We start from the raw sequence: 14,834 nt of genomic DNA, 5'->3' as shown, positions 1-14,834 counted from the left end.
TCTGAGCTGCAGACCTTCTGGGGCCCGGCAGGGTAGGTCCTGCAGGTGGGGGCCGAGAAGCCGGCGGCTGTGGCCCTGGGGGCTGCTATTTGGCCGGGGGGTTGCGGGGTGCAGTGGGGAAGGGGCGGGGTGTGCTCAGAGAGGCCCCTGAAACGAGGAAGCATGCCTCAAAGAGCTGTCGGTGACACATGGCGCCCGGCCCACGGATGAGTTAGGGTTGGGGTGTGGTCCACAGCGCTCTAGGCAGCTGACTTCCCATTACAGACACACGTGCCCGACGGTAAGGTCTTCACTCAGTACAGGTTCACCCTTGCCTCCCCCCGCAGACTCTGCAGGGTGCAGGTCTGACGCCATGGGCCCAGCTACCACTTTTCATGGTTTTCAGGCCCAGACGCCCTCCCAGGAGGGGGGTTCGTTACTGGAGGAGGAGCTCTCGCCCATCTGCTCAGCGGAGATTGTGAACACAGCACAAGCAGCCTGAGGCAGCAGCTCACAGCGGCGTTTACCGTCCCCTGGGCACAGTCCTGGATTAGGGGCCCGATGTTATCCAGGGTCCTCACGAGCCGGAGGCCTGAGGAAGGAGAACACGAAGGGGGCAGAGGCCACCGACCAGGAGCACACCTGCCCTGCAAGCTGCAGGGGGAGGCCGGGGCCGTCCTGTAGCCCCCGGAGGCTGGCCCAGCCCACCCCAGCGGTCTGAGTCCAGCGGGCTGGGGGCCAGGACTGGGGGGAGCCGCGTGGGCGTTGCCACCAGGCAGTCTGTGGCACTTTGTTTCAGGCCGCAGGGAGCACACGCAGTGACCCGCGATGCAGCCAGAGTCAGATACGAGGTGCTCTCCATGAGCAGCACCCACTAACTGGGCCTGACCACGCACACTGTCGCCCTCAGAACGGCAGGGTTTGGCGCCTTGGGCTAAGCCCTGAGGGTGACTCCAGCCGTAGGAGGGGCCCTAGGGTCCCCTGGCTGCACTTCTCGCTCTGGGGTCATATGGGGCCAGCACTGTGGCCTGGCCCAGTCCCCACCTGCTGCTCGGCCTGACCTGGGGTCCTCTGGGCACCGGGGTGCTGGTGCTTCTATGCCAGCATCTGGACGGTCACGGGCCGCCGAGTTGGGGGAATAGTTCTGGGCCCCCCTGGCCCTCCTCATCTTAGAGGGAAGGAGCAGGAGGCAGGGATGAGCTGGGAGGGGGCTGTGCGTCTTCTCTGGCCTTTTGGGAGCAGCCCTGAGGGGCTGCCTGCTGGGGAAGTCCCTCTAAGCTCACGAAGGCCCCCAGAACTCACTGTCACTGCGGTGGGAGAGCTGAGTCCGGGAGGGACGCTTCCCGGCCCGGGTCCTTGGTGTGTTAGGAAGTGGGGCCCGTGGCCCTGGGCAGAAGAGCCTGGCTTCTGTGTTGCCCCAGGCCCCACCCACCCGATGGCAGCAGCTAGTTCCAGAACATTGTGTGCCCCAGGGTGAGTGAAGGGACTCCAGAAGGGACCGGAGAGCAGGAGACCCCGGGACCTCTGCTGAGTCAGGGCAGCTGTGGCACCAGGTGACCCCGGCCATCGTGCAGCTCGAGTCTCCAGGTGCTTGGCTTTCCCCAGCGTGTGGGGAGGCACCTTTACGCCCTCAGCCTCACGCCAAGCTGACAAGCACCCCCAGCACAGGGGTGGACGCGGGGACGGGTGGACAGACAACCAGGGCAAAGGGCGAGCCCTGGCCAAGGCCCCGGGGTCTCTGCTACGTTCTCCCACCCACACAGGCGAGCAGATGACTTTATGCGTGTGTATGCGTAAAATATGCGAAGCGTAACATTTACCACCTCAGGCCTTTTAAGTGCACGGCTCAGGGGCGTCAAGTACAGGCACAGGTTCGGCCAGCTGCCGGCCCCCCCCCCCCCCCCCCCCGCCCCCGCCCCGCCCCCTCCGGGCCGCAGAGTCCCGCCCCTCCCCGGCAGTCACCCCATCGTGGGGCCCCAGAGCCCCGCCCCTCCCCGGCAGCTGGGTTACTCGGCTGGCCGCAGAGCCCCAGCCCGCCTCAGGGAAGGGGTTTCTGTGTGGCAGTGATCCCGTGATGCCCACAGGAGGATCCCGTGTGGGGCCGAGACAGACGTGGACGGAGACGGCCTCCCCGGAGCTGAGGGCTGGGACCCCTGGCAAGGGCACTCGCTCAGTCACAGAGGCATTTTAGGGACCAGCCCTGGGAACCACACAGCTGTTCTCCTGCAAGCCCTTTAATCCCGGGGAACGATGTTTTCTCTCCTCCGTGCTTCTCCGGGCCAATACGCGAAAACGACCGCTGATGCTGGCACTTCCGGAGAGGAGACGGCTGATGGGAAGCACTTGCACTCACCTCTGCTTCTCCAGGCCACGCCCTGCTCCCCCAGCGCGGTTTTCCAGAAGACACTGGGTGCCTGTGGTCAGATCGTCCACTCGAATGTGGTTCAGGAGAAGCAGTTCTGTGGCCCACGCACATCAGAGCCGGTGGCCCACGGGCCTGCCGACCCGGCCTCGGAGGGCTCACTGGGAGCTTCAGAACAATGCTTCCACTTTAGAAAGAAATCTCTTAGCCACTTGTTTAGAACCAGAGATCACACACGGAATATTTTAACCCTGTAACTTTCAAGTTAAATTCTACTGGAAAAGACCCACAAAAAAATAATCAAAGGCTCCCAAGTTTCTCTCTTCCTCTCCGCCCTCCACCCCGTCTGCCTTGTGCCTGGACAGAGTCGGTGGTGCAGCCACGGCAGAAAACAGTCTGGAGGCTCCCCGGAAAAGTACGCGTAGAATGACCGTATGGTCCAGCGGTTGTACTCCTGGGTGTCTACCCAAAATGACCAAGAGCAAGGACTCAGGCAGATGTTTTTACGTGAACGTCCACGGCAGTATAATGCGCCGTGGCCCAAAGGTGGAACCAACCCACGTGTCCACTGATAGACGAGCAAATAAGCAGAAGTGGTGTACGCGTACCACTGAAACGTTATTCAGCCTTAAAAAGGAAGAAAGCATAGACACCTGCTACGACACGGAATAACCTTAAGGACAATACGCTCAGTGAGATGTCAGTCCCCAAAACATAAATGCCGCCGGATTCCGCTTATGTGAGGCTCTCAGAGGAGTCGCAGTCCTAGAGACATGGCAGATGGAGGATTCCAGGAGCCGGGGGAGGGCGCCCAGTGGGGAGCTCATGTTTAACCGGACAGAGTTGCGGTTTGGAAAGGAGAGAAAGTCCTGGGTATGGGTGGTGGTGATAACCACACGATGTGAATGTATTTAATACCACCGGGCAGCATACTTTAAAATGGTTAAGATATTGGTACATTTTGTGTATATCTCATCACACCTAGAAAGGTGACGAGAGACAGCACCTGCTGTTTATTCAGCACCTGCCACGCGCAGCGGGCCAGATGCTCCGTCGGCGTCCCTCACGAGGCAACGGGGAGCGCACAGACATACGTCACCACGTGCTCACCGACACTGGATTATTACCCCGCAGTCTGATAACTGATTTGGTAAAACAGGACCTGGGCGGCATGAAGTGACGTTTCAGGAAATGGGGAGGGGGGCTGGCGAACGTGAACAGTGGGTAACATGGAGGCCAGTGGTTGCTCTGAGAGGGCCAGCTCGACTCCTGGGACGATGTCACGAACTGAGGCACCTCCAACTTCCCTTGTGTCCTGACTCTCACGTAAATGGCTCCCCTCCTATGTGCTGTATGGCGTTACCGCCATTTAGAAAAACCTAAGCACAACCGGGAGCCACGGCTCAGGAATCGGACGCCCAAACAGCCACGGGAGCCAAACCAATTTCCCGACAGTTACATTTACACGCGATCTGTGGTCAGGGTCGCCCTGCTCTCGGTCCAGCTGGCTAATGCCTAATGTTTCAGCTCTCCACCGTGTCTCTCGGTAAGGAGCTGACCCCACCAGATGTGTTCCAGGCACGACCTCCTGACCTCTGAAGGGCTCTAAGCTTTGACGGTGAGCTCTCTGCCCAGGAAAGGGGTTCATTCAGTCAGAGCCTCTGTGCTGCGCCTGGAGGGCGGGGCAGGGGGACTGCCGAGGGGTCATCCCCACCCCCCAGGAGGAAAGGCCGCGCTGGGCTCTGTCCTGCAAACACTGCGGTGTCCTCTCGCCTTCCATCCCTCTCGCCCCAGACAGCACACTCCAGGCTTTCCCCGAATGTTCCCTGAACCTTCCACGGTGCACTCAGTGCACAAACGCTGGTGAGCGTGGCGACATCCTAACCCGGAAGCAACATTTCTGGCCACACGAGCTGGGTGCTGACAGTGTCACAGACCAAAGAGGGGCAGGAAGTCTACCATTTGCTGGGAGACAGCCCCCAGCACCTCAACAGACCGGTAGACTGGGTCTGCCTCAGCAGACGCCCGTCCCTGGCTCCCGTGACCCGCAAGAATGTGGCGGTCACGTCCCCTTGCTTCGAGATGACGGGACTTGGGATCAGAGCACACAACTCCCTAGACCTTCAGGACACTGAACGTTTTAGCTCCAAGTTGTCCAGGCTTTGAAGGCCCGACTGTTGGAGAGGTTCAGGGAAGGCCTGCTGACCAGAGAGAGGCCTCTCACTGGGTTCTCGAAACTGTCTAGTCAGGGCACAGCAGCCGGTCCGATGTGGGGGCCTCCTGGAGAAGGCCCACTCGGGGTGCCCTTAACCGGAGCAGGGGGGCGTCTGGCACCTGCAGGCGCCAACCACCCAGCGGGGGAGGCGTGTCACGGACCATGGCTCGGCTGGCTCTCCCTTGGCCCGGCTGCCTCCAGCCCCCTCCCCCATCCCGGCTGGCCCCAACCTCCCCCGCCGCCACCACCGCCACCGGGTCCCCCCCCTCCCCAGGCCGCCCCCCGCACCCCCGCCCGCACTCACCCGCTCCTCCTCCGCGCGGATGTCCGGCATGGTGCTCAGGCACAGGCCGACGGCCGTGGCGGCCACGAAGGCGACGGATACGCAGGCGAAGAGCTTGCCGGCCGGCCCCGGGCGCGGGTCGTCCAGCAGGTCCCGAAGGCGGCGGCCCGGGCTCCCCGGCGGCCCCGCGCGCGCCTGGGCCGCCTCCTCCTCGCGGCGGCGCAGGCGGCGCAGGCAGCAGCGCTCCAGGCGCGCCTCGTCGATGCCCCAGTAGGCCAGCTCGTCGCGGAAGGCCAGCGCGCACGGGCCGCGCAGCAGCCGCAGCTTCCCGGCGCGCAGCAGCGCCACGATGGCGCGGAAGGCGCACGGGCTGCGGTCGAAGAAGAACTCGTCGCGGCCCGCGTCGTAGTCGTCGCACACGCGCAGCAGCTCGTCGCGGCCGCGGCAGGCCCGCAGGCGCTCGAGGCGCGCGAGGGGACAGCGCGCCAGCGCCGCCCAGGCCAGGCGCACCCTGCAGCCGCCCACGTTGATGGTGACGACGCGCCGGCCGCCCGCGGGCTCGGGGCGCAGCGCCATGGCCCCGGGCGCCCGGCCGCGCTCAGGACGCAGCGCCTGCGAAGGAAAGGAGGCGTCAGGCGGGGCGGGGTGTGGTGGACCCCGCCCGGGAAGGGGCCCTGCTGCCCCCACGTCCGTCCGCGGGGGGCCCGCGGAGCAGACCCGCTGCGTCTCCTGGTGACCGGCACCAAGGGCGGCCGCCCCGGAGGTGCCCCGCCCCCAGGGGATCCAGGCCGGGCTCACCCGATCCTCAAACGAGGTCGAGGGAGGAGGACCACCTGTGGAACAGGGCGTAGGTGGGCTCTGGAAAGCCAAGCTGGGTGCTGGATGTGACAGAGGGTGACCAGAACTGAATCTTGCGGGTACCTGTGCCTGCATTGCGGAGACCATGAACACCTGGGGGGTAGCCTCCCGGCACCAAGGACATGGCTCCTTGGAGTCACAGTTTGGGGTAGGGACAGCCTGGCACCCCCAACTGCAAGGTGAGCTCTGTGTGAGAAACGGGGGGGGGGGGTGCTCTGGAGGGCACCAGGAGGTCCGGGGCAGCCAGGAGGGCTTCCCAGAGGCAGCTGACTGGGCAGCAAGTTGGGGGAAATGTGGAAGAAATTGTGCTGGAAGAGACAGACCTGGGTTACTTAAAATCCAGTGTTTGGGTGGTGAACACTGGGTGCCACGATTTCCCGAGCTGCTTCCTCAAATCGGAGACCCCGAGGGGCTCGGGCTCTGAGGGTTCCAACTCACACGAACTCCAGGGCTCACAGACTGAACTTCTTAATGAGGCAACAGGACATCTGAACACGCGCACTTGAAACTGTGGGGACTCAGCGGCGGCAGCACTGTGCCCGGGAGGCCTCCTGGGGGTGGCCCGTGGCCCTCCTGGGAGACTCTGTCCAGTCCCTGGAGCCACAGAGGCCGGCTGGTTGCAGTTCCGGGACAGGCTCAGGAGGTGCCGCGCCCCGAGTCTGTGAGCTAAGGCAGAGGTGAGCCTTTGTGTGGATCAAGAGCCCCAGGGGGCGAAGCCCACACGCCCTCTCCTGGGGCTGCTGATGTCGCAGGTGGGACGACAGTTTCTGCCTGGAATACAAGTCCGGCTTCACCACGAGGGCCAGGATAACCCGGCTTCTATAACACACATGCTGGAAAGCCTGCTTGGGTTGCACGTGGCCTTGACCCCTCCCCCTTTCCAGGCTCCCTGCAGTCAGTCACACACGAAATTTGCGGAACAGGAGGGAGCATTCCTTTTGTGGCTAAAGCAAATGTGTGCTCCGAAGTCTCTTAGGCAAATGGATTATCAGTAAGAGGGCCAGAACCTGGAACTCCTGTAAACAGTGTTCTTCCCCCGAATATACACTTAGAAATATAACTGTAGGGCTCCTGGGTGGCTCAGTCGGTTAAGAGTCCGGCTCTGGATTTTGGCTCAGGTGATGACCTCACAGTGGAGAGACCTAGCCCCAAGGTGGGTTCCAGCTGGGTGTGGAGCCTCCTTGGGCTTCTCTCTCTCCCTCTGCCCCTCCCCCAATTTGTGCACATGCTCCCTCTCTCTCTCGTCTTCAAAAAAAGAAAAAAAAGCAATACAATCATAAATCATATGTGAGTCTGAAAGTGTTTTAAGTCAACTTCCTGTTGACCTAAGAGGCTGCACAGTCACTTCCAAGCAGCCTGCACACACACCCTGTTCCCAAGGTGCAGCGTGTAATGAGGAGGTCTGAGCACTCTGTTGTCAAGGGTGTGGGCTTGTCAGACGCGCCCACCTCTGGTAAGTGGGTTCGGCCATTAGGACAGCTGAGGGCGTGAACTAACCGGGCCTCGGTTGGGCTACGTCTTCAGGGAAGAGAAAAACTGGGAAACACGCAGCTCCCAGTAGAGGAAGATCGTGAGAGTTCTCTGCCTGGCTCTAGGTGAAAAACGACAGCATGGACCTAAAAGCCCACCTGCTGGGAACACAAACCGGTGCAGCCGCCCTGGAAAACTGTACGGAGGGTCCTTAAAAAGTTAAAAATAAAGCTACCCTCTGACCCAGCAATTGCACTACTATTTATCCAAGAGATAAAAAAAAGGCTCAGTCGAAGGGGCACATGCAGTGCTATCGGCAGTAGCCGAAGTAGGGAAAGAGCCCAAATGTCCATCGACCGACGAATGGATAAAGGAGGTGTGGTAAATATATATATAATGGAATATCACTCGGAAATCAAAAAGAATGACATCTTGCCATTTGCAACAATGCGGATGGAACTGGAGGGTATTATGCTAAGCAAAATAAGTCAGTCAGAGAAAGACAAATATCATGTGTTTTCACTCATATGTGGAATTTAAGAAATAGAACAGATGAACCTAGGGGAAGGGAAGGAAAATAAGATAAAAACAGAGAGGGAGGCAAACCATAAGAGACTCTTAAATACGGAGAACAGACTGAGGGTTGACGGAGGGAGGTGGCAGGGGGATGGGCTAGATGGGTGACGGGCGTTAAGGAGGGCACGTGTTGGGGTGAGCACTGGGGGTTGTGTGTGAGTGCTGAATTACCAACTCCTATTCCTGACACCATTATGTTAACGAACTTGGATGTAAATTAAAAAAAAAAAGTCCACCTGCACAATGGTTTTGAGGTTGGAATTTTGGTTTGTGAAATTCAAAGCCGGGAAATAACCCTCACGGTGGGCAGTCTCAGGAAGTCACCCCCCTGCAGCCTGTGTTAGACCCACACACTGGTCTAGAGCAGTCACTCACAGCCTGCCCCAGGGGGCATATGGCAAGGCCTGGAGACATTTTTCATTGTTGTGACCGAGTGTGACCGACAACGGTAGGCAGGGACCATGGGTGCCGCTAAGCCCTCCAATGCACAGGACACCACCAGAACCAAGAGCTGGAAACCAGCCCCAGTGTCAACAGAGCCACTGGTCTAGAGGGACAAACTCTCACCTCCAGTCTCAGGGATTCCCACAGATGAAGCCCTACCTAAGATGAATTTACAAAACAAAATTATAAAACACCCAGGGCAATAACCCACATGAGCCACACGAAGAAGAAAATTGAGCTCCTGGGAACTTTAGATAACACAATTTTAAAAGATATATAAAGATGTGAAAGAAGGAATTTAAACACCAGAGAAAAAAGACATCTTCAAAGAGACCAGGAGGACCTGAACAAGAAACTGAGTCTCCCTGGGCCCCACATCCCCTGGCTTCAGGCCCCTTGGCCCCCAAGTCTCCCTGAGCTGCACATTCCCCTGAACCCATGTTCTTCCCCCTCCACAATCTCCCTAGACCCACATCCTCTGGTCCCATGTCCCCTGGCTCCAGTCTCCCTGGGTCCCATGTCTTCCTGGTCAAGTCCCCCTGGGCCCCACGTCCCCCTGGACCCATGTCCCTTAGCCCCCAAATCTCCTTGGGCCACACGTCCCCCTAGCTCCCCGTCCCCCTGGGCCTGTGGGCACACTGGGTGAACACCCAGCTACAGCACCTGTGTCTCTTTGCCTGGGCTTCTCTGGCTACCAGGCCTGCACAGACCAGGGATACTTGAGACTCAGTGTCCCCAGGGACAGCTCTCACCAGGACTGAGAAGCCGGGGTGAGAGACCTCTGGAGCCCTCTGGTCCTGGGAGGGGCCTCTCAGGCTGACCTGCTCTGCATTCCCTTCCTGGTCACTCCTGACTCCCAGACTGGCATTCCTGGGGTTGCTTCCCGAGGAAGCTGCCTGCTTCTGCACCCCTGCCCTAGGGTCTGCCCTGGACAAACTGAGCTCAGACATCTGGGAAGTGTGAGGCCAGCTCTGGGTTTGGAGTGCACAGTTGCTGGAACTTTAAAGAAACAGGAACATGCAGGGAAAAGGGTCTAAAAGAGAATGCTATCAGTGGTTTCGTTCAAGCATGCATCTGTCCTTCTAACTAATGATTATTCAGAGCCTCCTCTGTGTCACACTCTTTGATTCAAGAATGGGACCTTCTAGACCCAATGCTAATATCATCCTCAATGGGGAAAAACTGAGAGCTTTCCCCCTAAGGTCAGAAACAAGACAGGGATGTCCACTCTCGCCACTGTTATTCAACACAGTATTGGAAATCTTAGCCTCAGCAGTCGGACAACACAAAGAAATAAAAGGCATCCAAATCGGTCAGGAGGAAGTCAAACTTTCACTCTACACAGATGACATGATACTCTATATGGAAAACCCAAAAGATTCCACCAAAAAACTGCTAGAACTGATTCATGAATTCAGCAAAGTTGAAGGATATAAAATCAATGCACAGAAATCGGTTGCATTCCTATACACCAACAATGAAGCAACAGAAAGAGAAATCAAGGAATCGATCCCATTTAAAATTGCACCAAAAACCATAAAATACCTAGGAATAAATCTAACCAAAGAGATGAAAAATCTATACACTGAAAACTATAGAAAGCTTATGAAAGAAATTGAAGAAGACACACAAAAAAAGGAAAAATATTCCATGCTCCTGGAGAGGAAGAACAAATATTGTTAAAATGTCAATTCCACCCAAAGGAATCTACATATTCAATGCAATCCCTATCAAAGTAATACCAGCATTCTTCACAGAGCTAGAACAAATAATCCTAAAATTTGTATGGAACCAGAAAAGACCTCGGATAGCCAAAGCAATCTTGACAAAGAAAACCAAAGAAGGAGGCATCACAATCCTGGACTTCAAGCTGTATTACAAAGCTGTAATCATCAAGACGGTACGGTACTGGCACAAGAACAGACACTCAGATCAATGGAACAGAATAGAGAACCCAGAAATGGACCCACAAGCGTATGGCCAGCTAATCTTTGACAAAGCAGGAAAGAATATCCGATGGAATAAAGACAGTCTGTCTCTTCAGCAAGTGGTGCTGGGAAAACTGAACAGCGACATGTAGAAGAATGAACCTGGACCACTTTCTTACACCAAACACAAATATAACCTCAAAATGGATGAAAGACCAAAACCTAAGACAGGAAGCCATCAAAATCCTCGAGGAGAAAGCAGCCAAAAACCTCCTTGATCTTGGCTACAGGCAACGTCTTACTCAACACGTCTCTAGAGGCAAGGGAAACAAAAGCAAAAATGAACTATTGGGACCTCATCAAAATAAAAATCTTCTGCATAGCGAAGGAAACAATCAGCAAAACTAAAAGGCAACCAACAGAATGGGAGAAGATATTTGCAAATGACATATCAGATAAAGGGTTAGTATCCAAAATCTATAAAGAACTTATCAAATTCAACACCCAAAAAACAATCCAGTGAAGAAATGGGCAAAAGACATGAATAGACACTCTCCAAAGAAGACATCCATTTGGCCAACTGACACATGAAAAAATGCTCAACGTCACTCATCATCAGGGAAATACAAGTCAAAACCACCATGAGATACCACCTCACACCTGTCCGAATGGCTAACATTAACAACTCAGGAAAAAACAGACATTGGCAAGGATGCAAAGAAAGGGGAACCCTCTTGCATTGTTGGTGGGAATGCAAACTGGTGCAGCCACTCTGGAGAATAGTATGGAGGTTCCTAAAAAAACTAAAAATAGAACTACCCTACGACCCAGCAATTGCACTACTAAGCATTAACCAAGGGATACAAGAGAGCTGTTTCGAAGGGACACATGCACCCCAATGTTTATAGCAGCACTATCGACAATAGCCAAAGTAGGGAAAGAGCCCAAGTATCCATCGCTGGATGAATGGATAAAGAAGATGCTATACACACACACACACACACACACACACACACACACACACACACAATGGAATATTACCTGACAATCAAAAAGAATGAAATCTTGCCATTTGCAACTATGTGGATGGAACTAGAGGGTATTATGCTAAGCAAAATTAATCAGAGAAAGACAAATATCATATGACTTCACTCATATGAGAACTTTAAGATATAAAACAGATGAACAGAAGGGAAGGGAAGCAAAAACGATATAAAAACAGGGTGGGGGACAAAACAGAAGAGACTCTTAAATATGGAAAACAAACAGAGGGTTACTGGAGGGGGTGTGGGAGGGGGGATGGGCTACATGGGGAGGGGCGTTAAGGAATCTACTTCTGAAATCATGGTTACACTCTATGCTAACTAACTTGAATGTAAATTAAAAAAAAAAAGAATGGAACCTTCTGCTTTTTGTAGAAAGAAAGGGGATTTAATGCCATTACCTTGGCTGGTTTACTGGGTCTTTTATAGGAGCTGCTGCTGTTTATGATACTGTTTCTGCGAACCTCGCAGTGCCAACTTCTGCCCATTACCTTCCTCCCCCGTGCCACGTAGCCTATCCTCCAAACTGGGGCACTCTTCAGGAGGCAAGGGTGCTGTTAACAATGACAAGGGACAACAGAGCCAACTGAGAGGGATGTTACCCTGCCCCAGGGGAGCAGAAGGGACCCGGGCAAAGCTCTTGGTGCCCTGCGGAGGGTCCCCTGGGAGAGGCTGGTGCATCAGCTGGAGTTCATGCCCTGGCGGTCTGTTTCCCACCCGATCTCGAGACGGCTGGCTTGGTAGCTTGTGCATTGTGCAGAGGGGACGCAGCCCCTAGAGAATCCTGAGCTCGTTTACTGGCGAAAGCAACAGAACCCAGGCCCAGAGGAGAAGCACGGGGTGGAGGAGGGAGAGGAAGCCCGACCAGGGAGGCACTTCTCACCCTCGGGAGCAGGGCAGACATCAGGAGCTGGGGGGTGGGCACGGTCCAAGGGCAGCGCCAGCTGCTCGGGGGACCATCTAAGGGCTTGCGAGGTGGGAAGACTTCCGTGAATACCGTGTCATTTCTGTGCACCGGGACCCCAAGAGGCAGGTTCTGTCGGCTGCGTCTTGTAGGTTGCAAACCTAGTATCACGGAGTCTGAGTAGTGTCCTCACTGTGGAGTGACAGAGCTGGGGCTCTGGTCCTGGTCTGCACTGGCCGCTGGCCACCCCCACACTCACCTTGCCCTGCTAATTCATCAGTAACGGGTTCTGCTAACCTGTCTGCCTTCACCTTTCTGCCGGATCAACTGACATGTGGTGGTGTTTGCTTAGCCGCCTGCTCTTTCGGCGGTCAGCGGGGGCCCACAGAGCTGTGAACAAAGGCCACGCCGAGCGGGGCCGGGTCTGCAGGCCGAGCTGTGCTGCCTCGTGGCGTCCTCCGGATGGAAGGACGTCCACTTTTTTACCCATGCTTTTTTACCCATGCTTTGTGCATCTCTGTGGCGTTTACTGCTGGCAGTGGTTGGCACGCCGCTGGTGGCTGGGCACCATCCGCGTCCTGACGGCGGCCCGGACAGCAGTGAAGCCGGGCCGCGTGTCCCGCTCTGCCTCCTCAGGGTGGGACCCTCAGGGTGCGTTGGCTCCTAAATGCCTCCTAAACCCCTTCTGGTGCCGGAAGTCCTGTTCACCCCCAAGTCTCCCACTGGTATTCTTTGACTCCTCCTCAAAATTTGAGAAGACTATAGTTTTGAGACTCGACAGCATTTTCCGGACGTTTTATGTGTGTTGTGGAACGTGTAAGAAGGCCTTTGCTTCCTCGCTTTAAAATCCAAGCATACTTAGGAAAGCTCACAGAAAACAAACAGGAAAGAGCTGCCAGCTAGCCCGCTGGGGGCCATGGGACGATGGGGGCCGTGCTCCAAGACGATCCCAAGAACTCGGGAGCTGGTGTGGACACTCAGTGGCCGCACTCAGGAGGTGCCTGGCCTGGGGCGCTTCACCACACAGTGCCTGACGCCTGAAGCCGTGTTCTGTGGTTGTGACACGGGGCCCCCAGCCCACGTCTGTAATGCACACACACTCCCAAGGCCGGCTGCAGAAGCGGACATCGAAGCTGGCCTTGCAGCTCACGCACTCGCGTCCAGCTCAGATTCAGGGGAATGAGGTCTGTGCTCCTGCCCTTACGGCATTTTATAGGCCTGGGCCCGCAAGGCCGCGCACTGGATGAAGAGGGCCCAGACCCCCGTGCGCCAGGAGGCTCACGGCGAGGACAGGCCAGCTTCCCCTTGAGTGGCGTCAGCACGCGGGAAGGAGGCCGCGTCGGCGCCCAGCAGGCAACGCACCCCGACCTCCTCGCCGGCCCGCACAGCGCTGGCGGCAGCCTCCGAGCCGTCCTGTGGTCCCAGCCGCGCCAGCTTCCGCAAGAATCCGTCCAGCCTGGTCACGGCGGCGGGCCGCTGACACCACGGGCCTGACCCCGGGGGGATCTCCTGACTGGTGTGGACGAGCGGTGCAGGCCAGCCACCGCACGGCTCTGAGCCACCACCCCCTCCTGTCAGGACTGCTGGTAGCCGCCCCGACGGGTTTCCTTGCCAGCCCCCCGCCCTTTGCTGCCTGTGCCCAGCACCACAGCCGCGGGGGCTCCTGAAGCCCGCCCGCCCACCATCCCTCCGACCGACCTCCACGCTCCGGGTCTGTTCCCGCGGACAAGGCTGCTCTCCACACGGTGCTGGCGGGGTCGGTGCCGTGCCCTCCCCCTCGCCTCCCGGCACGCTCCAGCTAGGGGTCCCTGTGCTGGCTGTCCCCCTGCCCCGAGCACCTGCCCAGATGCCGCAGCCACAGCTTTGTTCACACTGTGCCTCTTGTTGGGGCCTCCCTCGCTCAGTTTACACCACCACCCACACCCACGTCCTTCCCCAGCCGCGCACCTGCCGAGTACTTTCCTGTCTCCATAGCACTTTTCTCCTCCTGAAGGAGCAGGTAATTCGTTGTTTCACCAATCGCTTATTTTTTTTTTTACTCCTGCGAGAATCTGAGCCCCGTGAGGGAATGGCTGTCATTCTTCTGTTTTGCCCAGGACGTATCACACACCCCAACACCGTCCCTGGAGCATAGCGGGTAGTCAGGAAATATTTGCTGGAGGGACAAGCCAGTGGATGAATGAGCCTCAGACTTGCCCCGGATGTTCCTAGCACATATGGCCCTGACACGTCACCTGCCCCCTGAACGGTGGCAAGAGTGGGTGCGAGTGTGGCTGTCCAGTACACGGACACAGGAGGCTGCTGTTGAACCGCTTTGAACCGACGCAGGGTTGCCCACTAATGGAGCCCACGTAATTTCCCTGGAAGAAGCCACAAGGGTTGTACTAGGGTGGGAGTCGGGGTCCTCACCTGTGGCACAGAAAGAACACCGAGCGGGGTCAGAGGCCCGGGGTTGACCTGTGGCTCTGCTGCGATCGGCTGGGGCCCCACCGAGGAGCTCTGGTCTCCTCACCAGTGAGACGAACACCCGGCTCTGACGGGCCACAGCCCACCCTGGCTGGGGGAGCCCTGAGGGGCGTGAAGTGTGTGACCGTCACGGGTGTGGGGAGACCCAAGGTGGCCAGGGCACAGGCAGGGACGCCAGCAGCCTGCAAACAGGGCTCCGCATTCTCCTCCCGTGACGCTGCCGGGTAGTGCCACATTATCCGGGAACACGTCCTCTCCATTAACTAACGTCTGAACCTCTTGGGTGATTCAACACGTCCTGATTCA

The 14,834-nt window shown here is 57.2% G+C and overlaps 1 protein-coding gene across 1 annotated transcript in view; it reads right to left on the bottom strand.

The window, feature by feature from the left end:
• KCNG2 (potassium voltage-gated channel modifier subfamily G member 2) overlaps positions 1-14,834 on the bottom strand; it is a 69,473-nt gene that overhangs the window by 22,344 nt on the left and 32,295 nt on the right. Inside the window, exon 3 of the mRNA XM_086683293.1 lies at positions 4,861-5,451. Within this exon, the coding sequence (XP_086539419.1) occupies positions 4,861-5,415 (555 nt within the window). The 5' untranslated portion in view covers positions 5,416-5,451. The remainder of the gene's footprint in view (positions 1-4,860; positions 5,452-14,834) is intronic.

This window comes from Puma concolor, chromosome D3 (genome assembly GCF_028749965.1).
Source record: "Puma concolor isolate L17-30 chromosome D3, mPumCon1.1.hap2, whole genome shotgun sequence".
NCBI lineage: Eukaryota > Metazoa > Chordata > Mammalia > Carnivora > Felidae > Puma > Puma concolor.
This window is presented reverse-complemented; position numbering and strand designations above follow the sequence as displayed.